At 38.6% G+C, this 21,766-nt stretch overlaps 1 protein-coding gene across 3 annotated transcripts in view; it reads left to right on the plus strand.

Moving 5' to 3' along the window:
- ADAMTS14 (ADAM metallopeptidase with thrombospondin type 1 motif 14) overlaps window positions 1-21,766 on the plus strand; it is a 1,616,175-nt gene that overhangs the window by 1,472,124 nt on the left and 122,285 nt on the right. For all 3 annotated transcript variants that reach the window (XM_044056898.1, XM_044056897.1, XM_044056899.1), the window contains one exon: window positions 19,247-19,412. In XM_044056898.1, the coding sequence (XP_043912833.1) occupies window positions 19,247-19,412 (166 nt within the window). The remainder of the gene's footprint in view (window positions 1-19,246; window positions 19,413-21,766) is intronic.

Here is a 21,766-nt window from a genome sequence, read left to right on the forward strand (position 1 = left end):
ACATAATAATGGCGTCACGATCATACACAAAAATGCCTGCTCTTGAAATGCAAGCGAAACCAAAATACTAAAAGTTCACAACACATTAACATATTAATGTTCACCATTTGGAATCAGTATTAGATTTAACATAGGCCCAAAGTCACCTTACAGTGTAAATTATACTTCCTTGAAAAATCTCGAATGATCTTCCAAGCCAAATTCACCATATATGTCCGTAGGACCATTCCCCGTTTGATAATTCTCCCTCACGATGGATTGCACTTAAAGGGAAGTGCAGTAAAGTAGTGCTTATATACAGTACATTTTTGCAGGGATTAGCCCTCTCCCTACTGTGGGTGTGGCAGACTTGCCTCCAGTACTAAATATGTATTTTGTGTAAATCTTTGTGTTTGACCTAGTGAAGTGGCGTGTGGTGTTATGTGTGTGTGCGCCTGCATCCATTTGTTTGTGATGGTAGTAACATGGACTGCCAGGTTTGTTAATGACTGTTCTCTATCAAAGTATTTTTTTTTTCATTGAGGTGGCTGTCAGCTAGACTGCTATTAACACAACAGACTAAATCCAAAGGAAAATGAAAGTGGGAAGTAAAAGATGTACAAGAAAGTGGAAGGAGGAGACAGGGTGTGTAATACTTTGGCATATAAGGTACACTTAACATAGCAGCTAAATGTCTTTCTGTACTGGAGACCTTTCCTGAGGCCATCCTTTCTTAAAATAGTCGCCTGGCAAGATTCCTAAACCCATAAATAGTTCAGCATAGTCATGCAAGATATAACTGTGATGAATCTACACATCATTTGAAATGTTTTTATTACAGTCTCACTAATTTTGGACAAGTACAGCTTTTACTTTTACAGTGTAAATTTGTTTTGTCATTCATAGTTTCTTACCCAAATAGTTCAAAATATTATGAGAATCTGCATCTTTAATTGCAACTGCCTGAAAAAGAAGTCTCGGTTTGTAGCATTCTGTTCTTGTTCATACATGTCAGCAGTTTTTGACCTAATGGTGCCACCCAGTAGCCAGCGGAGGTTAACAATGTGCACATAGCTTAGCCTTCAGAATCATTTAGCTATAGTTATTTAAAAGTATTTTCTGGAAAAATATTATACTTTGCACCTATCCTAAGTTTAAATTTCACTTTTTGTCTATTAATACTCAGTATTTATTTCCATTTTACCTTGCATTACAGTATCTCTGGTATAGTTTCTGACTTGACAGTATCAGCTCTTTCCCCTTTCAGTCACACATACTTTATTTTCACGTTTCTGTTCAGCGTGTGCACTCCTTTGACTACAAGTTTTTGTTTTTAGACATTTCCTTTTCTTGCACAGATTCTATAAGCTTGATTAAATGTAAAGTCTCTCTTGTTGATGATTTACATTCTTGAATGTCATTTGCATAAGCAGCTTTTTTTCATGAACTCTACCTTTGTTAGAGTATCTTGCTGATCTGTCTTTTTTATATCTATTCCTTCTTTAAAACAACATGCCGTTATCTTTTGCACACGTTTCTCCTTATCTGTACACCAGTGATTTCACTTCTTTTGTATAGCTCCACAGTTTTTGATGACCTCAAGTCAGGTCCTTCTAATAGTCTGGCCAATATTTCCTTCTACCTCAAATTGTTCTGCATCTTATTAAAAAATCGCATAGCCCATCAAATTCATTCTTTATTCTTCCACTTAGTTGCATAAGTATATATAGATTCATAGATTTCAGAGATTCATAGACTGTCACTAGGCTAACAACCCAGAGAGCTTTCCTAAGCCTAATCAAGTTTTCCCCGAAGCAGTAATGATGTCCTGTATCGAAAAAGGACACTGAGGACCAGGTATTTATAAGCTACCTCTGTCCAAAAGGGACATAGGTGCCAGGCCCAGTGGAAATTTCTTATTCCTCATCCACTGGTCTAGGTTGTGCTTAAACTAGGAAATGTACGAATTCAGCTTCACAGGGATGGAAAGCCTGTTCCATAGGAGAAGCAGTTTCTGGGACACATCTGTATCACCAGCATGTTCTTTTTATGTCAAAGATAAAATTCAAGTCCCTAAACCTTGTATTTTCTGGTACTCTTTGACTTATGAATATGCAGAAGATTATTTGTAGGGTTTGTGTGTGCCTTGTAAGCCAGGCGTAGATCACCCCTCAGCAATCTGTAGGACACTGAGTAGAGGGAGAGGGTTTTAAGGGACTCTGCATAAGGCAGGTTTGATAAGACTTGTATTCTTTTTGTAAGAAACCTCTGAGGTCACTCCAGTTGCTGCATATGTCTGGTCAGGTAATTACTAAAGGGAGCATTGTACTCTATGACTGGTCTGATAACGGTGGAGTACAATGGAATAATGACCTCATTGGACCTAGACACCATGCCTTTACTTATAAGTTGCACAACACAGAATAACTTCCTCACCACTGTGGCTATGTGGAGGTCAAAGGTAAGGCTACTGTCTATGTGCATACCCAGATCCCTAACCACTGGGTTGACTCTTAAAGGTGTATTATCAACATGCAAATTAGCCGAGACTTCCCAAAGGGTATAATTATGCAATTCTTAGCACTGAGTTTAAGACCGTGGCTTTGGAACCATTTGTTAGTGAGAGATAGACCTTCTTGAAGAATGCTAGTGTCTGCAGGAGAGTTGATGATAACCCACAACCTGCAATCATCTGCAAACTTAGTCAGCCATAAATTTTCAGTATTCACTTCCATTTCAGAGAAATAGATGCCAAAAAGGAGCGGGCCCAGTACCGAGCCTTGTTGGCTATCCATCAGGTGATAAAAGGGTTTATACCTAAATTATTGAGCTTGCTATAATGCCTAAGTGGGGTATTGTATCAAACTCCTTGACCAGGTTATGGTAAGCTGTGTGCACAGTCTTACCTTCATCCAGTGCTTTGTTGACCCTTTCAAAACAGTCCTCCAGATTTAGTAGGCATGACATTCCTTTAACAAAGCCAAACTGTGATGGGTCCAGCATTTGGGTTGTATTCCACTATTGACCCAATGTCCGGCTTGTATACAAAAGCTTTAAGCTACTGCCTGCATGTGGGACGTTACACATAGGCTCAGGAATGTCAGCCATAAAAGGGATGTCCGCACATACAATCCTCAGAACTTTTTCGCCGCCATTCGGAAAGGTTGACTCATATGTTCAGTCTGCTATTGGAATCTGCATTTTATTCCTCAGCTTTAGATAACTACTCCATTGGGGATTTATTTGCTTGCTTCTGCCTTTTGTTATTGTTAATGTCATCCAGAAAGGGCAAGTGCAGGTGTGGAAGGCAAATTCCACATAAGGATAGTCACAAACTCTGTTTGTTTTGTTTAGGGCCTACCCACGACCATCGGTTCTGTTCTGTCAGGCCTTCATCCCTAAAACCTTGCGTAGTCATCTGTCTACTTTCAACTTACATCTTGAAAACCAGAGGCTTAAACGTCTGGCTAGGGAATCGGTGGAGGGTTCTGTGAGTTCCTCTGAGATGTCCGTGAAGAGGAAGGTGGGCAAAGCTAGGCTCATATCCTCTTCGGCTGTGTCTTCTGTATCTGAGGTACCCCATGAGGTTGGTGAAAACCCGGTGGTACGGTCGGAGGTAGGGTCCATCTCTCCAGCGCAAACTGCATTGGAGGCTTCAGGAGTGTGGATCCGAGCACGTCTGAGGCCATACAGACGTCCAGTTCAGACAATTTGGGGAACCACAGCTACTGATTTCTGAAGATTTGTGAACTGCTCCAGTTTCCTTGCGACAGGAAGTTTCAGCCGTTTGGCCTACATCAGACCTTGCTCCTGCTAAAAAAGAAACAAAAGACTAAACATTCTGCAGTACCTTTTACCAGTACATCAGACTGGGGAGTTTTCTCTCAAGGTCTTTTTAAGGCCTTGATGGCTCTCAGGACTCTGGCTTCAGCTTCTCCTATTTCTGGCCCTACCGTCTCCTCTTCCCTTGTGCTGCCGTTGGGTTCTCAGGAGTCTTTCTCTGCTATCCTGGCCCAGATTCTGATTCAGAGGGGTCTACCTGATGTAGATTCCTTAGCATATTCCACCCAGATACCTTCTCCCTTGGAATATGTTCCCCAGAGGAATAGTCCAGTGGAGGAGACTCACCCATGGAAGAACTCTCTTTTGGAGAGACAGTCAATAAGATGAAGGAATTCTTTAAGTGGGATTCTTCTCAAATTTGAGAGGAACAAAAGAGATGCTATGACTTCCTTCAAGTGGAGGTGCTGTCCCTCCACTGCTTCCAGCCTTCCTTGATGCCTTTGCTTCATCTTCCAAAACCCCAGATTCACAGGCACCAGCTCCCAAAAGGCATGGCCATTTCTATAAGGTCCCTGTGGATTGCAAAGTTCTTTTTAAATGTCCTTCAGCCAACCCAGCTGTAGTCTCCATCACTTCTGACAAATCCTCTTGGGTTGTCCCCTCTATAAATTACTTCCTTCAGTTAAAGAAAGTAAAATATTAGAGAGGTTAGGTAAGAACGTTAACACTTCTTCAACCCTTGCAATCAGGGCCATTAATTACCAGACTCAAATGTCTAGGTATTCTCTAGCTTTGCTATCCCAAGCTTCTCAGGCTCTGTCCCAGCTTCCAGATTCAGAAGCTAAGTCTTTGGCTCTTTCTCTTTAATTAATTCTCTCATTAAATGCAGCTATGATGCTGTAGAAGCTTCCTCCAAGTTTGCAGCTTCTGCTTCTGTACTGAGGAGGTACTCTTGGCTGCATCTACAGGCTCTTCCAGATGACATCAAGGTAAAATTGCTTGATGCTCCTTTGGGTAATTCTGCTCTTTCTGGAAAAGCTGCTGGAGAACTCTTTAAGACTCTCAAAGAAAAAGGTAAGGAGCTCCAGGATTTAAAACACCTGTTAGTTTCTCCAGTTCCTAAACTTCATAAGAACTTCCCTTCTAAAACTCCTTTTATAAGAAAACCTTCCAGGTCTTCCTCTTTTTCAGCCATCTTGGGTTCTAGGCAATGTAAACATGTTAGGAGAACTGCTCAGTCAAAAACAGTTACTTCTGCCCCATCTCCTCAGCAGCCCTTTCAGTCCAGACCAGGCTCTCTGTGACATCCACCCCCAACGTCCAAGTCATACCCTCTATCTCTTCATCATTATCTTTCCCTTTCAGCCTGGAGGTAGATCTCTGAGGACTCCTGGGTGATATCCGTTATTAAAAACTGCTATTTTCATGACATGGAAGTCTCTTCACCCCTTTCAGGGGATTTCTCAACCACCCTCAGACCAACTACATCTGTTTCCTCAGCTGCTAGCTCAGCTTTCTCTACAAGGTGCCCTTCAACCATTCAGTTCAAATCAGTAAGGAAGGGGATTGTATTCCAGGATGTTCTTGGATCCAAAAAAAGAGGATCATTGGAGACCCATTCTGGTTCTGTCAAAGTTGAATACCTTCCTGTGGTGCCTTCTTTCAGGATGTTATCCCTACAATCTCTTCTCCCTTATGTGCCTCCTCAAGCCTTCTTAGCTTCACTGGATCTAAAGGATGCATATCCCTGTTCACCCTCACTTAAGGAAATTGTTACATTTCTCAGTGGATTTGTGGCACTTTCAGTTCTCTGCCTTGCCTTTTGGTCTTTCTACTGCTCCAAGGGTTTTCACAAAGTGTCTAGCCCCAGCTATTGCTTTCTTAAGAGTGAAAGGTCTTCAAGTTTACCCTTACCTGGATGACCTGCTTTTTCTGGCCAGCAGTCCAGACCTTCTGCTTCAACAGCTGGATCTAGCTATTCCCTTTATACAAGGCTTTGGGTTCACAGTAAATTTCAAAAAATCTATTCTTTCCCCAAGTCAAGATCTCATTTTTCTGGGGTGCAGGTTCAGAATGGATTTGATGATAGTACCTCTTCCTTCAGAGAAAGCTGCATCTCTCACAGCTTTCATAACATCTCCTCTACCTCTTTCTTCCATCACTACTGGGGAGTTCCACAGACTTCTTGGGTTCATGGCCTCTACAATCCTAATGTTGCCCTTTGCAAAACTTCACATGAGGAATTTCCAGTGGTTTCTAAAAACCTTCTGGTCCCAGCATGCTCATCCTTTGGAGACTGTTATTCATCTTCTTCCATGCTTGAAAAAATAGTTAGGGTGGTGGACGCACCAACTCAGTCAGAATCCTGGTTTACCCCTTCAAATTCCTCAACCAGTACAGGAACTTTATACAGATGCCTCAGATTTAGGATGGGGAGCAATCTTTACTTCCACAGAGGTTCAGGGACTATGGTCACCTGCTCAGAGGAGGCAGCATATAAATGTCAGGGAAATTAGTGCTTTCATTCTAGCCTTACAGGCATTACATCCTCTGCTTCTACCAGGACCCCTCAAGATTCTCACAGACAATACTACAGTCCTTTGGTACATAAACAAGCCGGGGGGGGGTACAAAATCTTATCTTCTTTGTCACCTGGCAATCAAAATGTGGAGGTTGGCTATTCAGTACAGTCTCACTGTATGTAGTGTACCTTCCCTCTGCTCAGAACTCTGTGGCAGACGCATTGAGCAGATCCATGACACCATCCCATGAGTGGATGCTTCACAGGGATGTGTTCCCAGATGTAGTTCACCAGTGGGGTACTCCATAGATGGATTTATTTGCCTTCCCTCAGAACAGACAACATCTTCTTTTCTGTGCCAGAGTCCCTCACCCTTAGGCTTGGAAGGGGGACGCACTATAATTTTCATGGAAGGGGTTGATTCTTTATTCCCCCTTTGATTCAGAACGTCCTGTTGAAAATTTTACAGGAGAAACCAAAAATCTTGTTAGTGAGTCCCTTTTGGCCAAGACAGCATTGGTTCCCTCTTCTTCTGCAATTAGCCAAGGGCCATCACTACAAATTACTTCACCGGATGGACCTCCTCACTCAGGACAAGGGTTCTCTGATTCACCCACACTTGTCATTGCTTCACCTGACCTTATGGGTAATCAACTTTTGACTCCTTTTAGGCACCTTTACTCTGTGGACATGCTTAGGGTTTTGTCGGAGGCCAGGAAACCCACATTTCCAAATGGACAAGATTTTTTGTCTGGTGCCAAAAATGGGAAAAAGGACCCCTTTTTCACAGATATTCCTTTGGTGTTATCTTACTTGTGTGAGTTACTCAACAGTGGTCTTTCTTATTTCTCTATTAAGGTCCACTACTGTGCCTTGTCTGCTTTCCTGCCTTTAACCCCTCCATTGGCTTCCAGGCTGGAAGATAAACTTTTCTTAAAAGGCGTCCTACACATCAGTTCTCTCAGGAAACCAGTTCCTCCTCCTTGGGATCTTAATTTTGAACTGGTGAAGCTGACTCAGGCCACCTTTTGAATAAGCAGCCTCAGCTTGTCTGAAATTTTGTACTTTGAAGACAGTGCTTCTGGTAGCCATTACCTCTGCCAGAAGGGTTTCTGAGATCCATCCATTAATGGCTTCACCACCTTTCCTAGTCTTCCATAAGGACAGGATTTCTTTGAGAGTTAATCCGTCTTTTATGCCTAAAGTGGACAATGACCTTTCCTTAAATCAAACTATTCAATTGCCTGCTTTTTCCTTTCTCCACAAGCTCCTGGTGAGAGAATTTTGCATTCCCTAGATGTGCATAGACAGCTTATATTCTATCTTAGCAAAACTAAGTCTATCAGGAAATCTGATAGACCTTTCATCTCCTTTTATCTCAGGGCTCTGGGTTTGCCTATTTCTAAGCAAACTATCTCTTCATGGATTTCTAAAGACATTTTATTTTGTTATCAGTGTCATGGGAAATCATTACCCTCTTTGGTTAAAGCCCATTCCACTAGATCTGTTGCATCCTCAAGGGCTTTCTTCAAGGGTTTGGATACGCAATCCATTCTGGAAGCTGCCACTTGGTCATCTGTTCATACTTTTACAAGACATTAATAGCTGGTGCCAGAGCAATCCTGCATGGATTTCTGGAAAATGTTTCTGCCTGATTTCTCTCTGTTTCATGCCCCTCTGTAAGTTCTCTTTCAGCTTTTTCACTCTCCGATATGTAAAGAATACTGCAACATTGAATAGAAGGACATAGAATAGCTGTGTAAACTCTTACCATAACCATAAATGTCCTTTTCTTCAATGTTACAGTATTCTGTCCCACCCACCTTCCCTTACAGCTTGCTCTTTATTTGGATGACTGTCCTTTGGGCTTTCTTTTGGAGTTTCCATATGGGGATACTTGATTCTGAGGATTGTATGTGCTGACGTTCCCTGACCATATGTGTGAAGTCCCACGTTCAGGCAGTAGATTGAAGCTTTTGCAAACAAGCCAGACGTCAGGTTGATAGCAGAATACAACCCCTATCTGCAACATAGAAGAGAAGGACATCTATGGTTATGGTAAGATTTTACACAACTATCATTTATCTTGTCCATAATGATTCTTTCCATGGCCTTTAATATGAGGCTGGTAAGACTTATGGGCCTGTAGTCACCCGGATCAGTGTTTGGATCCCCTTTCTGCTGGGGAATGACTGTAACCATCTTCCATTCCTTGGGTACGAAACCTGACTGAAGGCTCCAGTTGAAAAGCGATTCAAGTGGACCAGAGAGGTCATGTTTCATGCTATACATCTTGGCCCATCAATGCAGTTTCTTTGGCCTTAGAAAGTGCATTGATGATCTGTTCCCTAGTAATGGTTGGGGGGATTGTGTTATGTGGTATTTCCTTTGGACTATTGCAGGGTAGTAGGGGGAGAAATTTGAGCTAAACCTGTCAGCCAAAAGGTTGGCAGTGGTCTCTGGTTCAGTGTGGGTGATGCCACTTACAATAAGTTCTGTGCATTGTTGTAAATTTCCTCTGATGTTACAGACATAGCTTTTTCTTCATATTTAGCCTTTAAAGTGTTAACCCTCTTAACTGCCTGTTTAGATTGGTTAGGTGTCTTTTTGTATGTATGGCTTTGTTCATCCTGTGCTTGGCTAGGATTTTTTTTCTTTTGTTTTACAACCAGTTGATATAGTGATTCCACCAGAGTGGCTTGTCTTTTGAGTTAGTCTTATTCTCAATACGAGTGGGCAGAGCTCACTCTATACAGCTGTCAATATGGCTGTGCAGAGAGTTTGTAAATAGCTCATTGTATGCTAAGGTGTTTACTGGGTTGGGGGGGGTGCTTGGAAATCAGCCAAGGTGTTGCTTAGCAGAGAGCGGTTAGTCTTGGAATAGTTCCTAAAGGTGTTTTGTTTTGTATAGTCTGTAAAAAGTGTGTAAAAAATTGCCAATTCTTTCTCATCATTATCAGTCATTACCGATTTTTTCTGTGTACTCCGACTTTGTCTTTTTTCTCATTAATAAAAGTAAAACAATTAAATATTTTTATGGTTTCTTCTCCAGAAGCTAGCATTAATGTTATACATTGAAGCTTTTCAGATTTTTTCAGCTAAATCACTTGCAGAAAAAAAAATTACTTCTGGATCCAAAGATTTCAATGGCATGTAAAAAGATGCTGAGTGATCTGTTTTGAATGATGCTGAGAAGGTTAAGAAGAGGTTGAAAGAAAATATTATATTTATAAAGTAGCGAAAAGTTTTATAATAACTGAGTCGACACTGGAATGGAGAAAGGAGATTCTGACAATAGGGTGACTGCAATTAGGAGTACAGGGAATAGGCAAGAGGGGGCTGTAATTTACTGGAGAAAACTGGCAAAGGAACAAAGGTACTGGGAGTAAATAACTGGAGAGGGAAAGGTAATAGAATGGGAAGAGGCCAAGTATACATTTGGCTGCAGGCTTGAGGCTGGCTTCCCTGTCAAGGATTGATATCAGAGTACAGGTAAAGAGAAAGAAATAGGGGGCTCCTAAGTGAAAGACCAGCACTGGTAGAGTTCTTGGTAGAATATAGAACAGAATATTCTGTTAAAAATGGATAATTAGTAGGGAATATAAAATATAGCATGATAATTATGGGAATCAATTGGAGGAAGGTATTAAAGGATTGGGAAAAGAGACTGGATAAGCAATTCACAAAAGCAATTGGAGAAAATTGGGAGAAAATATCTATGGCTTCAAATACAAGGAAAAATCTAAAATATTTAGGATTTTTGCTAAGAATTGTTTGCATAACTGTTTTAGACCCAAAATAATTTTTCCTGTGATAGATTGCAAATGTCAGAGGTGTGATAGCAAAGAAAGGGGTAAATGAGAACATATTTTTGGGAGTGTAATGAGTTGTCAGACTTAAAAATTCCCTGCAGACTACACTGTCAGAAATACTGTGTGAGCAAATTGGTGTAACTAATGAAATTATTTTTTGAGCTGTGATACAGAATCAAAATTGCCTAGACATAGTAAGGCCTTGCTGAGTTTAATTCTGCTGGCTGCCAAAAATAATAACAAGAAAATGAAAAGTTTAAACCAACTATACTAGAAGCAGTGGATGTAGTAACAGAGATAAAATGAATGGAAGTGGAATCTTTAAAAAAGAGTAGGAGCAACTTACAGAAAAATTGAATTGTGGGAAAAATACACGCAGAATGATGTTTTGAAGGAGGAATAAGGTTTAAGATAAGGAAGAAATTGAATGAGCTATGTAATGTTTGATTTAAAATGGATGTACTAAAGATTATGTGTCATGTATAATGTATAATGTCAGTGTGGTTTATTTATATTTATATAAATGTATGATTGCCTGTGTCCTTAGTGATAATTCAGTAAAGATGTTGCTTGTATATAAAAAAAGAAAAGGTGGAAAGATTACACTGAGACAATATTATGTAAAGATCAAACAGAGCAGTAATCATTTTGCTCAGGAACAGTGCTGATGATAAAAGATGTAAAAGTGTCATTGATTGCCTTACTGAAGAACAAAGCACTGGGCATTAATAGCATTCTCAATGAAATATTATAAAACTCATATATAACCATTAAGGTACTTACAAGGCTTCACAAGGAAATGTTGATGGCAGTCTTCTGGTCATCTGATTGGAAAAAAACCCATGTTCAATACCAGTGTTGATGAAACGGAAAATGACCCTGTGGAAATGATTACACAATCACTCTGTTGCCACATATTAGTAAGATTCTTCTCAATATTATTCAGGTGAGGCTGCAGCCATACTTCGAACAAAATGTGTCAAAAATACAAACAGAATTCAGGAAAATGTGAGGAACAAGAATAACTGTGGAAGTGAGACTGAGCCTTGAAAAAGCAATATAATGTAAACCGGATGTGTACACGTATTGTGCAGATTATAACAAGGCTGCTAATTGTTTAAATCATGATAAACAATGTCACACTAACAAGCACCTCAAAGTCATCATGCTCAGTCTTTATATTGATTAAGAAGCAGCAGTTCAAATGAACAAGAAAAAATGAATTATAACTAATAAAAGTTCAACATAAGGCTGCACACTTTCCCCACAACTGTTTAAGTTGTGTGCAGAAGAAATAATCAGAGAAGCAGTATTGTATGAAGAAACTGATGTGTAAAAACAGTTGCTCCAAATACTGTAAGGGGTGTTTGGTATCAACAGCATATGCTAAATGTGGACCACTTCCTCAGGCAATAGCCAATACCTTCCACACCATAGTAATATTTACATTGTAGAACTGCAGAGCAGTGTTTTAAAAGTATGCTCTCCATGATTTTATTAATTTCAGACTGAGCTTGTACCTTCCAATAACGTCTAATGACAGTAGCAAAAAATTATCCATGACTATTTTGCAATCAAGCAGATGGACACAATTTTCTGGGAAGGGTTAATGATATCACTCCAGTACCAACTCCCCCTCCCTGTCTTTATAGTAGTGCTGCACCTGCAAGACCACTCTAGCACACCATGCAGTCAGTTACCTTTAAAATAAGCTACCCATGGCATATTTATAATGTATTATTAGCTTGAACAATAAGCTTTCTTAAGGTGAAAGCCAAGCTCTAATAGTACACCAGTTTGATACATGTACCCTTACACTAATAAATAAACCACCAGCCATAAGCATTTGACAATGAAATAATCAAGTTTTATATTTAAAATAAATTACATTTGTTAGTGCACTTTGTAAAATATAATAGCATTTATATGCTTGTGCAATGAAAAATATAGAACTGTGTTTAAAGAGACATTTAACATATATATATATATATATATATATATATATATATATATATATATATATATATATATATATACGTGTGTGTGTGTGTGTATACTGTAATAGAATTTATAGGGTTACAACCACTAATAACTAGATATATAAATGATTTTCTATCTACCTCTGACTTACAAATCCAAACAGTAATTGCAGCATTTTACAGGAGTACAAGTTCCAGTTTGGGCTCAGTTTGAGCTACGCACTTCCCTATTACAGACATCAGAAGCAAAGCAGAAATGATTGGCTAAACAATTTTCCCTCTCCTTAAGAGTCACAAGTTCTTTATTACCTTGCTCGTTTAAAGTTTAGTTGGGTTTGGCCTGATGTATCCATAAAGACTTAGAAAAAAAAAGTAAAAAGTCATGGACATTCACAAGCCATATAGCTGAAACACCTGATGTACTTAAGGGGTCATTTGCATATATCCCATGGGCGTCTATTACAGGAGGTCTATTACAGGAGGCTTAAGGTTTCACACAGTGAAAACTCTAGGTTGACTAGGTTTTTATTGTAGTTTTTACTAATTGGTTTGTTTGAGTGACCATTTTAGTCTCTGGCACACACACACACACACACACACACACACACACACACACACACACACACACACACACACACACACACACACACACACACACACATGTACATTGTTTTGTGGATTGTGAGCCATAGCAAACAGCATGCTTTCTCTGATTGTTATTTTTAATAATCCTTCCCAGGGATATCTTTTCCCTTCTTTTGAGACTAATTATTTTATGTTTTTAAACATCTCTTGACTAAATACTGTTTCTATACTTCTGATAAAAACTGTCATGTTCTCTATCTTAACCTGTGTCTGCATGGAAGAGGTATGCCATTCTCACCTGTCAGTCTGGGTTACAGTATCTTACCATGCATGCTGTTCTGCTTTTCTGTCGGGGGAGGAGTAAAGATGGAAGGCTTATAGTGTAAAGTGCTACATACACATCTTGAACATTGATTGTTTTCAGTTAGACTTGTACTTGTGATACTGAACATTTAAGTATTGTGCTGTTGTTATCTTGTTTAACAAAAAGTGGGTGCTAAACTATGATTGGCTATAGGTCTGTGCATGACAGTGGATTAGTAATTGATAGTTGTTATATATTTTTCTTAGGGTGTATTTCTTTTGGTGGTGTGTGTGGTTTCAGAAATGTGCCAACTTAGAGAATAACAGTTTGAAATATGATACTTTTCTTTCTTGTTGCAGACCGTTGGCACCTTTGTAAACTGCATTTGAACTCTGTTTTAATCAGAAATGTATGTTTTCTGTTCTTGGAAATCTTTGACCTTTTCTTTTTTAAATGAAAAAGGACATTAAATTTAGAGAAATGCAAGAAATGTATTTAGAATGTAAAATGAAATTTACTAAGGTTTCAAATGAATGGACCTAATTGCTTGATTTTAATTACGTAATCAAGAGTTGAAAGACTGGGAATCCAAGGAAAATAACATGCAGTTAATTGTACTTCAGCGAAACAGTTCTCCAGGACAGTGGGAGGAAGCAGTCATTAGTGCTTAACAATTTTCCAGGACTGTGGGAGGAAGCAGCCGTTAGTGTGGAACAGTTCTCCAAAACTGTGGGAGGAAGCAGTCGTTAATATACACACAGTTAATGGATGTTTCCTTTGGCTGCTGCATTGTTCCTATGTCTAGGCGGAGAGGTTAATGTAATCTGATGTAATGTAATTACAACTGTTTTTGTGTTGCAAAGGAAATTATGTAATATAAGGACTTCTGCATGAATGATAATCTGAAATGAGTATATATTTTAAAATGTGCTATCTTAGTCAAAGAAGGCCTTAACCTTTATTTGCGGTACATTTGTGAAGGTTTGCCTTTGAATTCCACTTTGTTTATCAAACTTAGGAAGGCCCAGTATGTCTTTTGCAAGAGACAGCTAGGATATATATATATATATATATATATATATATATATATATATATATATATGTGTGTGTGTGTGTGTGTGTGTGTGTGTGTGTGTATGTATATATATATATATATATATATATATATATATATATATATATATATAGACCTACTTTCATTCACTGAAAACACATTTCACTGAATTTCAGTTCACCCTCACCAAATCGCTGAAAGCTCAAATTACGTAAAACTCATTTTGCTGAATGCAAGTACTATAAGGCAAGTAAAATGTATATGCCCTTTTCCCCACTGTAGTGTGATCCTGGAGTTAGGAGGGTGTGGGGGGTGCAGCCTCCCATATTGGGAGGTGTGGAGGGCATAGTCCCCCATCTAGTTTGGTTTAATATTTATGAATTTTATTTCACTGAAAGGTAACAGTATAAAACCAAACTAGGTGGGGGTTATGCCCCCACACCATTCTAATCCTAGTGCCCCCCCAACTATATATACTAACTACAGGATTGCACTACAGTGGGGGAAAGGGCATATATGTTTCATTTGTCTTATAGAACTTACATTCAGTGAAAAAAAAAGAAATATGAGCTTTCAGCGATTTGGTGTGAGTGAATTGAAATTCAGTGAAATGTGAATGAAAGTAGACCCACATATATGTATCTGTATATATATATATATATATATATATATATATATATATATATATATATAGTTAAAGGTCCAGTTTTTCTGTACATATTCTGTCTAGGGCTGTTTTCCTTTTCTTGTGCACTGTTTTGATCTCTGCATATTAATTGGTATTAGCACTGTTTTCCTTGCCAAGTAAAGTCTTATTTATTCACTTCTAAACGTGTGGTGTTTTTTTATTATTTATTATTTCTATAGATATCATTGCTGTCTGTTATCTGAAAAGATGGTTATTCTTATGAGCACTATAATGTGGCACGGAGTAGCTCCTGGAAATTATTCTTAAGATTAACTATATATATTCTGAGGGATAACACTACCTTCAGAAGGAAGGCATAGCATTGTGGTCACCTTGCAGATCCCTATTTGCGAATTTTGTTATGCTGGAATAAGAGCACATTTGTGTATATATATATATATATATTTATATATATATATATATATATATATATATATATATATATATATATATATATATATATATCTGTAGTAATATATACACTAATTCATTTAGATTGTATTTACGATAACTTGATGTAAACGTTTTTATGGAAGAGAAGCAAAGACAAATTAAACCTGTTCTTGGAACATAATAATAACACTGATTTTCTGTCATTCACTCACATCATTAGTGAGAGTAATATTTCCTATTTGGATATACTGCTTGAGAAGGACTTTGCCAGTAGGAAGTATACATTACGTATTTATAGAAAGCCCACGTACTCTAATACACTATTCCATTTCACTGGCTGTCACCTCTTCTCCCAAAAGAAAGCTGTGTTGAAGGGGCAACTAGCATGACTGACCACTTTAGAGCAACATTTTTAAAACGAAATGTCAAATTCTTAGGGGTATGTTCCTTAAAAGGAGTTACCTCAGGCAGCTGGTGAATGAGATGATTTTGGAAGTTAGTTACATAAGGAACACTGAGCCCTTTGTATCTTTATTAAACCATGTGGCAAATATTGCTGATAAAGATATAAGTGATGGTTCGATACAGGGGGTGGGCACCTAGCAACAATACCGTAATTCTCTGATTACCGTTTTTAACTTAGAAAGTGGTGTGATTAGATGGATATTAAACAAGAACTGGAATATTTTAAAGGAAAATAGAACTATTCTAGAAAAAGTGCCTGAGTGACCAATAATTGTCTATAGAAAGGGAATGAATTTTAAGAACATCTTCAAGAAAAGTTGTGAAAACCGGTAAAAACTATGCCATGACTAAGTACAGTAGATGCAGTTGTTGTAAATTTATTTTAACGTGTCATCCCTTCACCTTCCATGGGCGTCATTTTCAAGCTAAAGGAACATTTGATTGTCATAGTTCTGGGCTTGTGTATGTTGCACTTTGTCAGCCATGCCAAGGTTTCTATGTAGTAAAACTGAGCGAAAGCCCCGTGAATGTATGTATAGATATATATATATATATATATATATATATATATATATATATATATATGTGTATATAAACATAGGTTTAGTATCAAATGACCGGAAACCAAAAGACTGAATCCCAAAATGACTGAAAATTCAAAATATTGAATGATGGATTTGCCTATTCTCCACTGTTGTGCGATCTTGGAGTTGGTATATATATTTAGCAGGGGGTGTGGGGAGCTTGACCCTTTCATTAAAAATGTATTCAATATTTTGAATTTTCAGTCTTTTTTGGATTCAGTCTTGATTTTTCAGTCATTTGATAGTAAACCATGAACATATATATAAAATTTGTAAAAAAAAACACTAATGCACTTTTTAAACATATTAAGGAAAATCCAGGACACTCTTTTAAGTTTATACTACTTGAACAACTGAGTCAGAATGCTCCTGGTGGTCCATGGCCATTGATACTCTAAAAAAAGAGAGTTGTATTGACAGTTATATTGGTACTCACATAACTGGCCTGGTCTGAACGAGTATACCTCAGCTGCACTGCTTCTAAAGATAAAAGCTTTAAAAAGGTGATTCTTAATTTAAATGTTTTTAAATATAATTTTCTTATAGGTTTGGGGTGTTTCATTGTTTATTTTATTTACTTTTGTACTGTTATGTCCACTACCTAATAGGATGTTTTTTGACTAGTTATAGGCAAATTGTGTTTGGCACATTAAATGTTCTTTATGCATCGTGTGATTTTTGAACTATTTAAGTGGGTAGTTTTGTAATGAGTTTTATCAGATGAAGTTTTACAAGGATGTAAGACTAAAGTGCATATATTGTTTAATTAAATTTTTGATTTTTAGTAGAGATGCACCGGGGTCTTTGGCATTTTTTTGTTTTTCTTGGTTTGATTATTTTGTGAGGACTTGGTATTGGACATCATGTAGAAATAACAGACAAGAATGAGAGGTGGTGGAATATTGATAATGTCTGTACGAAATGAGGAGTTTTATTCTTCTTTCGGCTTTTCCCAGTTAGGGGTCGCCACAGCGGATCACCTGTCCGCTCATGATTGGTAGTGGAGTTTTACAATGTCGAGTTGCCAGCCCAGTGCCCAACCTTCCACAGAAGGCACACACACACTCACACCTAGGGCCAATTTTTAGAGTGTCCAGTCCACCTGCAGCATGTCTTTGGGATGTGGGAGGAAACTGGAGCATACGGAGGAAACCCACGCGACCACAGGGAGGACATGCAGACTCCGCACAGAAGGCACCCCAGCTGAGGATTGAACCAGAGAACCTCTTGCTGTGAGGCGACAGTGCTAACCACTGCACCACTGTGGCTGCCCACAAAATGAGGAGTTTTATAAATTGCAAATTTTTATGGTATAACCTACCCTAGTTTGGAAGCATTTCTGATTTTTATGCAGCGTTGGATGCTGGGGGAAAGAAGAATTCTACTTCTTTTTGGAAGACTTTAATGTAATTTATAGCACTATTTTAGAAAGAATATATTCCTGTATGGAGCATTTAAGCCCCACAGTGTGTAGCACCCAGTATAGTCAGAAAACAGGTTTTGTGGAAGGAGTCTTAACAGATTTCATACCTTGGCCGCACTGTCATTACTGACATAGTTGTGTGTTTTTGGATTGCCAGTAAAGCAGATAAAGTTTTGTTGGTTCACCATTGTTACTTGCATTTCAGAACATTGGAGTGATATATTCAGATTATATGATGGTTATATTAGATATGAGTGGACTATGTGGAGAATCTGCTCCTGTACTCTGGAGGGTATATTATTTTATTTTGGGAAGGCTGGATGTCAAGGATCAAATAGAAGTGAACTACACTTATTCTTTCAGAACATGGAGGAATAGATGCAGTTAGTGCAAAATAGGAGAAAGTTACATTTCTACTGAGGGATAGAATTATTAGTATAAGGAAAACTGAGATGCACTTTTGGAAACATAGGGATGTCTCTGAAGTGAAAAATGTCACATTCTGATGCAGCATAGGAGAGTGCTAAGACAGGATATTATGTGCCAATAGTTTGAATATTAAGCAGAAGTATATACTTTTTCAGCAAGCAAAAGTTCAGAAAAAGTGAAACCATTACTGAGATTTTTTGGCCCAGGCATATCAAGGCTTCTAAATTACATAATTTGCATTTGAAACAGATAGATTCAAAGTACAATAAAGGTTATTAAGGATAAAAATGGTGGATTACAACATATCTCATTAAGTATAAATGATATTTGGCATAATTATTATAAAAACTTCTATTTTAAGGATGTAGGTGGTGATGCTAAGAAGGAAAATAATTTATTTGGAGCAGTTAGAAGTCTTCACCTTGGGTCATGTGATTTTTGAGTCCTTAAACTGATCTATTAACACTGGGAGGAAATATGACAGGATATTCCGAAGGCTTCAGGACCAGAAAGGATATGTATTTATATGTATGCATACATATATGGGTCTACTTTGTGTCATTGAAAGCTCATTTCACTGAATTTGAATTCACCCTGACCAAATCGCTGAAAGCTCAAATTACTGAAAACTCATTTCACTGAAGTGAAGTACTGGCACTGTGTAGAGTACTGTAAGGCAAGTAAAAGGTATATGCCCTTTCCCCACTTATGGTCTCAACCATATAACATTCGAAGTTGTCATACTTCAACTACGTGATATAGACCCGACCCGTCTATACATCTGTGTAGTTTTTATGTGAATTCCAGGGCATTTGAGGTTTTTAAAGGCACATGATTAGTGTTTCTCGACAGAAATAGGAGATAAATAAAACAATGTTAATGCTAAAGCAGCATATGTAGGTTAATTTCAGTCATTGCTTTGATTAATCTGAGAATCCAAGAAAAGTTTCATTGTATCTTACTGAGGTGGTGGTATGTTATGCACAAAACACTGTTATGCTTGAAAAAAAAAAAAACGCAACTGGAAACCCAGCCAAAGTTGTGTGCTGAATTTATAACCAATACTAGTTTTGTTAATTTTGCTAACTAAGTAGTGGAAATGGCTCCAGGGGTGATCCCACTGTAGAGATGTCTTTTATGCACAGCTAGATTAAAACAGACTGTACTGTAATTTGCAATAAACAGGCTTGCTTTCTTCTATTAGGATTTTTCATTCAAAATAATCACAGTACTGTCTTGTTTGTTAGGTTGTTCCACGAGATGATGAGTCCAAAAGTAACCTGGTGTACAGGTATATAATTCATGAAGATCAGCTGCCTGTTATTAGCAACAACAACGTCCTTCTAGAAGAGACTGACTCATATGAGTGGGCCTTAAAAAGCTGGTCGCAGTGCTCCAAAATCTGCGGGGGAGGTCTGTACCCATTTTTCAAGTAAACGTATTCTTTATCTCATAAGAAAAACTTGTTTGAGTTTTTCATATTCGTTTCTGTTATAGAAATTTTTGCTGTTATTTAATGCTTGCACTGGATTGGCCTATGAAAGCAGAGATTAAGACACCCAGAAAAGTGAAATCAATGAAGGTATGACTTGAGTTATCAGATTAAAATGTGCGAGTCTGAGTATTTGTAACCATGGTGCAAACTCTAAAGAAGATGCAAATTATTCCCTGCTAGCAGGGCTGAAGTACTGACACAATGTAGAAAACAAAGACAGTGTTCGTTAAGGACATAAGTATAGCATCAAAGGTAAACACAAACATTTGCAAACTACTGTCTTCCTGCCCACATTCATAAGATCATAACTTCATCTTTTCTAATATTCACAGGCAAAGACTGTGAATGAACATAGCATCATTAATACTAAGAAAAGACTTTCTAAGGGCTAGCCATTTGTATAACTTGCATGTAAGTGGAGATAGAGCAGCTAATACTCAAAGATGAGAGAAAAGCTTAACTTACTGAATACCCCTGGAATGGCTTGAATCACAAAGCAGGTGGGTTGTAGTAAATGTTTATGATGCATGGGTTTCTCACAAACAAAATATCCTAAATTTAGCATTGCTTTAAAAGCTTCATCTCGATAAGAGCTAAAGGCAAAAAAAGTAGCAATAATCCATTATATAATCCATTATATATTCAAATTCCTTTACTGCCCTATTTTGTGCCTATACTGTAGCATTATGCTTCATTGAAGCTGCATCACTGAGGCCTACTTCTCCCAGTCGTTTATAGGCTCGTAGGAGGTTATTAGGCTAATGGCCCTAAGGCCCTTACAAGCCTAGCCAAGAGTTTACCCCCAAAAAAGAAACCTCAGCCAGCACCTGTCGCCCCTGTCAGTGAGGGACAGAGGTGGAACCCCTGGGACAAATTTGTGGTTTTCCATGAACTCATCAAGATTGCACTTGAAGAGGGTCAGCGAGGTACTCTGTTTGATGTTGTATGGGAAGTCTGTTCCAGAGATGGAGCAGCCTGTGGGAGTCAAACCTACAGTGCCTCTCCATCAGGTTTTGTTGATGTTGCACATTAGATTTAGGCCTTTCGAGTGGGTAGTGTGCGAGGACTTAGACTTATGGATATAGTGCATCTCCAGTAGGGCAGGGACTGAGATTGCCTTGTAGGCGAGACACAGATCACCTCTGAGATATCTGTACGATACAGAGTAGAGTGATATTGATTTGAGCCTGTCCACATAGGGCAGGTGTTGGAGGCCATGGATTCTTTTTGTGAGGTATTTCTGTGGCCTTTCCAGTTGGTGCAGATGTGTGGAGAGGTACATACCAAATGGGGGGAGGGTATAGTCAATTATTGGCCTAATGAGGGAGGAGTACAGATAAGTAATAACCTCCTTTTTTCCTGGATGTAGTCCCTTTACTTATGAAATGAGCCAAGTAAAAGGCTTTTCTGACCACTGCTGCTACATGATGGTCGAATGTGAGATTGTTGTTATCCTGAATACCCAGGTCTCTCTTCACAGGTTGTGTACTTAGGGGATTGTTGTTGATGTGGTAATTAGTAGGGGCCATGTATTTGCCAAATGGTATGATAATACATTTTTTTGTGATTAACTTAAGGCCATGACTTTGGCACCAGTCATTTGTTGTTGTGAGGCTGTCTTGCAGTATGTTAACATCATTTGGGGAATCAATGACAGAACCCAACTTACAATAATTCACAAACTTGGTTAGTCACAGGCCTTTTGTTATTGTCTGGACCTGTGAAAATTAGATGCCAAACAGTAGGGGTCCAAGGACAGATCCCTAGGGGACACCACTTGTGACAGTTTTGATGATGCCTGAGTGGCTGATTGTGCCAAAGGCCTTGGCCAAGTCAAGGTAAGCTGTATGTACTGACTTTCCCTCATCCAGGGCCTTGGTGACAGTCTCAAAGAAGTCAACCAGGTTCAACAGGCAAGATCTGCATTTGACGAATCCGAACTGGGTGGGGTCAAGTGCTTGAAGATTGCCTGTGTCCTTGTTTATGAGGTCCATAATAATATGCATTGCCTTACAGATCAGACTTGTCAAGGTAATGGGGGCGATAGTTTTCAGGGTCAGTAGTGGCACTACCTTTGTGCATAGGGATGACAATGGCAGTTCTCTACTCTGTTGGAATAAAGCCTGTATAGGTTATGGTCGAATAATGTGCTCAGTGGCAAAGCTAGTTCTTGCTGGCGATAGTACAGAATACAGCCTGGGATACTATCAGTATGGTGTGTTCTTTGCCTTGGATAGGTCTTTTAACACTTCATCTATGGAGATGTGAGGTG

Source organism: Protopterus annectens, chromosome 14.part0 (genome assembly GCF_019279795.1).
Source record: "Protopterus annectens isolate FY-2018-M chromosome 14.part0, PAN1.0, whole genome shotgun sequence".
In the NCBI taxonomy this organism is placed as follows: domain Eukaryota; kingdom Metazoa; phylum Chordata; order Ceratodontiformes; family Protopteridae; genus Protopterus; species Protopterus annectens.